A 7,284-nucleotide genomic window follows, 5' to 3' on the forward strand; every position below is an offset into this window, starting at 1 on the left:
GGCCCTCAAAATCACAGGTGGCTTGGAGCAGGCACAGTGGAACTCAGGCATGGCTCAGTCCAGTGCCAGAGAAAAAGCTCTGCTCCAGGTGTGACTGCCCAAAGTGACAGGCTCTGGGTTCCATTACACAATAGGCATTGCCATTCTCAGGATGTACCCTAAATATAATCACTAACACTTATGGAAACACACAGTACCAAGACAGATGATATCTATTTCAACTTCTCTCTGATTACAGGTCCTACTGATGATAGAACAGGAAGGGGCAGATTTAGCCAATGACACAAATAGCCAAGAGTGAAATTAAAGTGATTTAATGGGAACAGAGCAGGAAACAACCCGATTGACTTTCCAGATGAGCCCTGCGCAATTTAGGACCAGCAAAGGCACTTAGGCCTTCTGTATAACTCACAGGCTCAGAGGACTCTTTAGAGTATGCAAGGGAAAGCTTCATAGCCCATATTTTTTAGGTTTCAAATAAGAAAGAGGCTCTGACTAATGGTGAGACCATACTAACTACAAGGTCAGCAGATGATGAAGACACGGAAGCAGAAGGGAAGAAGGTGTTCAGCATCTGGTGGTCGGCTCCTCAGGCCATGTCTGTGGATTGCGTTACTTCTGCTTGGTCTTCTGCTGGACTGGGCCTGGAATAACTGCTGGAGGTAATGGCTCTGGCATCTTTGTCTGGCTAGGCTGAGGGACTTTAGGGAGGACTTGCTCAGGGACTTTGGTATGACCCTTCTCAGGAAACATAGGATTGCCTGGTTCAGGATTCTTGGGGTAGCATGGCTCTGGAACCTTGGTGTGGCCAGGCTGGGGAACCTTGGTGTGGCCAGGCTGGGGAACCTTGGTGTGGTCAGGTTGTGGAACCTTGGTGTGGCCAGGCTGTGGAACCTTGGTGTCGCTAGGTTGTGGAACCTTGGTCTGGACAGGCTGTGGAACCTCGGTTATGGGAACAAATGGTTCCTGAGGTGGAGGCTGGAAGGGCTGTTTCACCTGCTCCTGCTGAAGCTGGGGAGGTAGGGTCTGGGTCTGCTTCTGCTGGTAGGAACTCATGCTTCAAAGGAGGCTGAACCTAGAGACAGAAAAGTTGACCCAGTGGTTTCGTGAAACAAGGAACAATACAACTTTAACAATAAATATATCTTATTTTATGCCCTTTCAGATATGAGAGCCTCTCTTCTCTTTCTGTTTCCCCAAATTTAAAATCGATGGAAACTCTGATGATTCCTTGTGCACTTTCAAAGAGAAAAGCTTAAAAGTTGATTCATTGTCTTCCACAGGAGTGAAGCTCTGATCTATCCTTCCTTTCTTCCTGGTAATTCTGAAAACCTACATTGGCAAAACAATGCAATGGCTGGCTTTCAAGTTTTTAATAATTTGGAAAGATGTTAGAGTCCAAAGTCTCAAGTCTACCCTCTCAAGTTCATCATGGGAACCTGGGAACCCAGCTCTTATGGCAAAACTCTATACTAACCTGATCTGAGCCCACATAATTCCTCCTCTGATCCTTTGTTCAGATCATCCTCTCTGTATATGCTTTCTGGAAGGCTTTCCATTCTGTTGTTGCTTGCACGCATGCTAATCCATCATGGCTCTCCTCCCAAACATTCTCTGCCAGGTCTAAATCACCACCTCATCTGCCATAGCACAATGTCTGCCTTACCCTCTCTCTTAATCACTTTCCATACAGTGTAAATGTGTAAATCACATCCACGTTTGATGTTCTCTGCTGGATGGTAGGTTTATGCAGTAAAGAAAAACCTATCTTTGAACATACAAATTGCCAGTGCAGTGTGTCAATATTTCAAAGTTGCAATAATGATTAGAGGAAGTATTAAAAGTCACTACAAGTACCCTAGATGTGGAAAAGTCCCTGTCCTGTGACTGAACAAATCATCATTACTGAAACCATTCCCCTGTTCTGACCCCAGTTTCCATCATTATAATCTGAGTAGGAAGTCAAGAAGATTTGTAATGTCACCTTAAACACAAACTAGCATTGCACTTAAAATAAATATATTCCTAGCATGAAGAATAAAGTACAATTAGCAAATGTTAAAAAGAAATTCCAAATAGAGAGACTCACCCACTGCAGAGAGGAGTTCAAGCTGTATGGGCTCTCAGGTCTGGTGGAGAGTCTCTGGCCAGCTAGCATTTTATACAGAATATGAGCCTTGCCTTAAGGAAGTAGAATTTTTGGAGGACTACTCTATCTTTAGTACAGCTTTTGTAATGAAAATCTCTGGCTTAACTTTTTTTTTTTTTTTGCACTTACTCTTTGAGAAAGATGCCACCTGGGTTAGGCCACATGGTTCACCCTTTGTGGTGAGGTTGCTATGAATAAAAGGATTCCTGGGTGGTGATGAATTAAATCAGGGGGAAGTTCTGGGCTCTGGGACCAGAAACAAGTGTATTTCCTGGACATAACCTTAATCTTTAGCTCAGATTAATTGTGTTGAACATTTTAGTTTTCTAAGCAGATGTGGAAGTGAATAATAGGCACTACTGGTTCTTCTGGGAAGCCCTGAAAAACAGTAAGTGAATCATCTGATCATTGCTTAAGTGACTATTCAATAAGTGACAATAAGTAAATCATGCAATGTCCTATTTCCTAGCAGATTCAGGCCTGAGAGAGAAGATGAAAGGCTAAAATGCTTGCTTTAGAAATGAATTGTTTTCACTCTGGTGAGAGCCTTAAGATGCTATGTTGACCAAAAATAGTAGGGGTCTTTGGAAACAGAAAGTCAGGAGTCACTGGGTCTGTTTGCCATGATGCAAAGCCCTGAAGACTATGCCTGTCATGGGTTCTCTTTTGTCATATACGAGCCATGTCCTTAGATCATGATATGATGAAACAGAGGTCACTAACTCAGAGTTGACCTCAACACACAATTTCTTTACTAGGTGTGATCCTGGGGACATCCTTCAAGTATGTGGATGGCTCTTCCCTTCCCACCACTTTTCCCCTGTATTAGCTCCCAGAACCTGAGCCCTAAGACACAGCCACTACCATGAGCTCCTTCCATCAGTTGCCCAAAGTCCTGGTTGCATTTGACCCTCACACCAGTCTGGTAGATGCTTTCTTCAGTCAAGGGGCAATTGTTGATTTCCCTGAGGGATGTGTAGGTTCATGGAAGGTAAGAAGGAAGGAAGGAAGGAAGGAAGGAAGGAAGGAAGGAAGGAAGGAAGGAAGGAAGGAAGGGGAGATAGAGAAAAGTGTTATTTTAGAAAGATGTCTATAAATTGCTTTGATAATCATAAAGCAACTACTTGAAAATGATTCACTTGCTTATAATAGGTCTCATGATACAATCTGAGAAGAAGGTGAGGGTGCGTCATGCGCTTCCTTCCCCACCCATCTTCTTCCCTCTGTGTTAGTGTTTGACTAGTCATCTCCCTCTGGGATGGTGCCAGCGCCACCTTCATACCTAAGCTCTACTTCTGGGTATCACATTAGCTCTTCTCTCAGGTTGGGTTCAGGTCCCTCTCCTCTTCAAAACAATCTCTCAGGAGTCCCTGACACAGAGAGTATTGACCGGACTGTGCTACTCCACCTGAGATTCTTATCTCTAGAGGTTCCTGCTCTTCTGCACAAATATGGGTCTTTTATTGTGACCTATCTTGATTCTAGGCTTTGGTTCTAGAAGAAATTCCTTTCTCATTTACTGTGTTTCTTTCCTGAGTGGGTTTCCCCTGCCCTGTCCTGATATCTTGTTCACTCTTTTCAAAGCCTTTATGGGCCCTGGGTGATGGCTCAGTGGATGGAGCACTGCCCCAGTGTCCAGATATCCCAGGTTCAATCCCCAGTCACAATACTCTGGTTTCTCTTCAGATTGCATAAATCCTCAATCCCCAGTCAGGGCACACAAGAGAAGCAACTATCTGCTCCTCTCCCCCTTCTCTCCCTCTTCTTCTCCCCCAGCCAGTGGCTTGACTGATTTCAGCTTGGCCCGGGGCTGCAGAGGATAACTCGTTTGGTCAGAGAGCCCACCTCAGGTGCTGAGGATAGCTCAGTTCTAGAATTCATCCCAGAGGAGGTGGCTGGCTGGATCTTGATCAGGGTGCATGTGGAAGTCTGTCTCACTATCTCCCCTCCTCTCACTTAAAAAAAGGGAAGGAAACAAGGAAGGAAGGAAAGAAGGAAGGAAGGAAGGAAGGAAGGAAGGAAGGAAGGAAGGAAGGAAGGAAGGAAGGGAGAAAGAAAGGAAGAAAGGAAGGCTGGCTCTCTGGCACCAAACACTAGGACTTCTAATTTTACCTGACCCTGTTTTTTGTTGTTGTTGTTGTTCAGACAAGCATGCTCAATGTCTGAGTGCGAAGGCTCTTTCTATTTTTCAGAGAAGCTTGGTTTGTTCACTAGTGTGCATGCACTAAGGAAACTAACTCTGAATACAGGGCATGAATCACATCACTTCTAATAGACAGGCCTACTCCCAGAGGTGCCTTGATCTTCCTTGGCTTCTTTCCTGATGTCAAGAAGCTGCTACTTTTCCCATATTGCTTGAGACCTGAATGTGGATGATACTGGGTACCTTTAAACACTCCACATTTTCTGGGTCTTGAAATAGCTATGTAAACCGTGCTCAGATATTTTTTTTGGACTCTTTATTTTATTAACCCTAGGTTCCAGCATATGTCTGTGTAAATTTCTAAGGCACTGGTGGAAGTGTACACAGTGGACAGTGTGAGCCTGGTAGTGATCCCTGGAGACAGAACCTGGGTATTCCCAGAGTCTGGTTTCTTGTGAATGCAGCCCAAAGTGAACGGTAAACTCCGTCTAAGGCTAAATACAGGCACCAGAGTGATAGTCAGCAAGTACTGTCAGGGAAAGTTGAAAAGAAGCTGAAGAGAGAATTCAAGAGGGCGTGAAACCATTAAGACATAAACAGTGGGGGTTGGTGGTATCCAGCCAGAGGATTCATCCAGGGGGCAGATCCAGCCCTGCCAGTGGTTTCTGGCTGATCTCCCCTGGCCCCTCTCCTCTGGCCCCTGCAGGGTAGATGGACAGGGATAGGGTCAGCCCATGTAGTTGCAAATGGCAGAATTCTCTTCTTTTTTAGAGACTAAATAGTATTCCATTGTGTGTATATATATTTTCTCTATCCATTTATCTATTGATGGATATTTATGTTGTTTCCACATCTTTGGCTATTGTGAATAGTGGTGCAATGAACACAAACATGCAGGTATTTCTCAGAGGTGTTAATCTTAATATTTTTGTATATATACCCAAAAGTAGGAATGCTAGATTTTACTGTAGTTCTAGTTTTAACTTTTTGAGGAATCGCTATCCTTTTTTTTACAGCTGCTACACCATTTTACATTCTCATCAACAGTGTACAAGGGTTCCAATTTCTCCATAACCTTATCAATACTTATCCATTTTTTTTTAAAAAAAGAATTACCATATGGAACCACGAAGACCCAGGCTAACAAAAACAATCTTGAGAAAGTGGAATAAAGCTGGAGGTATATATCCTAATTTCAAATTGTATTACAAAGCCATAATAATTATATAAAACAGTGTGGTACTTGTATACAGACATATAGACCATGGAACAGAATAAAGAGCCTATAAATAAATCCATACATATACAATCAACTAATCTTTGACAAGGGTACTAAGAACACATCATGGGGAAAGAATAGTCTTTTCAACAAATGATATTGGAAAAATTGGATATCCAACATGCAAAACAGAAAAAGGAAAAAAAAAGGTATTGGACCTCTGCCATTTACCATATACAAAAATCAGCTCAAAATGGATTAAAGACTTAAACATAAAAACTGAAAATTAAAACTCCAAAAATAGATAAGGAAAAAATTTTATAATATTAGTCTTGACAATGATTTTGTAGATATGAAACCAAAGCACTGGTACAAAAACAAAAGTAGCCAAGTGAGATTATACCAAACTAAAGTGTTTCTGTACAGAAAAGGAAACAATAAGTAGAGTGAAAAAGCAACCTACAGACTAGGAGAAAATATTTGTATTTCGATAAGGGGTTAATTTCCAAAATATATATGAAACTCTTATAATTCAATAAAAAAAAAAGAAAAAAAAAGAAAAAATCTTGATTGGAAAAAGAACAAAGGGCTTCAGTTTGTAGACATTTCTCCAAAGAAGAATTACAAATGACCACCAGGTATATGAAAAGATAATCATCAGGATTATCAGGGAAATGCAAAACAAAAGTGTCATCAGGGAAATGACCCTGGTGGTTGCCTACTTTGTAATATATTCTTTGTAATGTATTGATGTTTCTTTTTGCCTAGTTTTACTCCTCCTTTATCCCATATTCATCCTCCCTGAGATTATATTCCTGAAGAAATCAGTTGCACATAAGGCTCTGTTTAGGGTGAAGCTAGGTTAGCACATGTCATAAAACACATGCTCCATTTGATACAGAAAGAGAAACACAATTACCCAGTGACAAAAATCAGTGCATAGACCAAGGTCAGAGAAATCACTGATGCAATAGTGTAAGAAACTTGTAATTGACTTTGGAAGCTCAGAAACTAGGCTGTCCAATAGAGTACAGTAGAGTAGCCACTAGCCATATGTGTCTATTTAAATTTAAATGTAGGAATCTCACACTCTTAAACCCATGTAAACTATGAGATAATAAACATATGTTGTTTTAAGACACTAAGTTTGTGGTAATTCATTATATAACAATAGAAAACTGAACAGAATTTATTGCTAATGATAAAATGCAAACTTTTAAGCAAAAATTATAACTTTGTGTTCCAAGAGTGAGGCTTAGAATTTTCCTTCAAATCCAAAGCATTATCTAATGAAGGTATAGACCACTCAATGTCTCAGCAAACATCAACTATGTTCCTACCCTTTATCAAGCACTTGGTTCTGCACAGGTATGGAGGTGGCAGGGGTGTGTGGGGGGCGCTGAACATACAGCAGAAAAGAGACAGGAGGCAAGGAGGCATGGGGGAGCAACAGGGATGAGAAGCAAGTACTTTGCCTAGGGAGATGTTGGTTGGGACAGTGGTTGACATCGATGCCCAAAAAAATCTCTTCTGAGTCAGAAATAGGAGGAAACAGCCTGCAGCCCAGTGGGAACTCCCTCAATGAACAGTTCTCATCTAAATCAGATACTAGCTTCTGTCTTCTTCAGCACCCATGGAGATTCACGGTGCTGCCGGAACAGAGGAAACCAAGATCTACCCATGGAGAGAGCCAAATGTGCATTTCTTCACCTGCATAGGTGACCTCTGCATCCAAGCTGGAAACATGCAGTTTACCATCAGTGTGTAGTCTGT

General features: G+C 41.8%; 1 protein-coding gene across 1 annotated transcript; it reads right to left on the reverse strand.

The window, feature by feature from the left end:
- Positions 1 to 298: 298 nt before the first annotated feature.
- Positions 299 to 2,225, reverse strand: SPRR3 (small proline rich protein 3). The gene is made up of 2 exons (XM_066362469.1): positions 2,090 to 2,225; positions 299 to 1,075 (listed from the first exon to the last, which is right to left on the reverse strand). The coding sequence occupies exon 2, from the start codon at positions 1,054 to 1,056 to the stop codon at positions 613 to 615; it is 444 nt and encodes a 147-aa protein (XP_066218566.1). The 5' UTR covers positions 1,057 to 1,075; positions 2,090 to 2,225; the 3' UTR covers positions 299 to 612.
- Between the last annotated feature and the right edge of the window lie 5,059 nt (positions 2,226 to 7,284).

Source organism: Saccopteryx leptura, chromosome 2 (assembly GCF_036850995.1).
Source record: "Saccopteryx leptura isolate mSacLep1 chromosome 2, mSacLep1_pri_phased_curated, whole genome shotgun sequence".
Taxonomy (NCBI): Eukaryota; Metazoa; Chordata; class Mammalia; order Chiroptera; family Emballonuridae; genus Saccopteryx; species Saccopteryx leptura.

What these genes read in the sequence shown, in the direction of transcription:
- SPRR3 (XM_066362469.1), bottom strand. Translation starts at nt 1,056, where the DNA reads ATGAGTTCCTACCAGCAGAAGCAGACCCAGACCCTACCTCCCCAGCTT.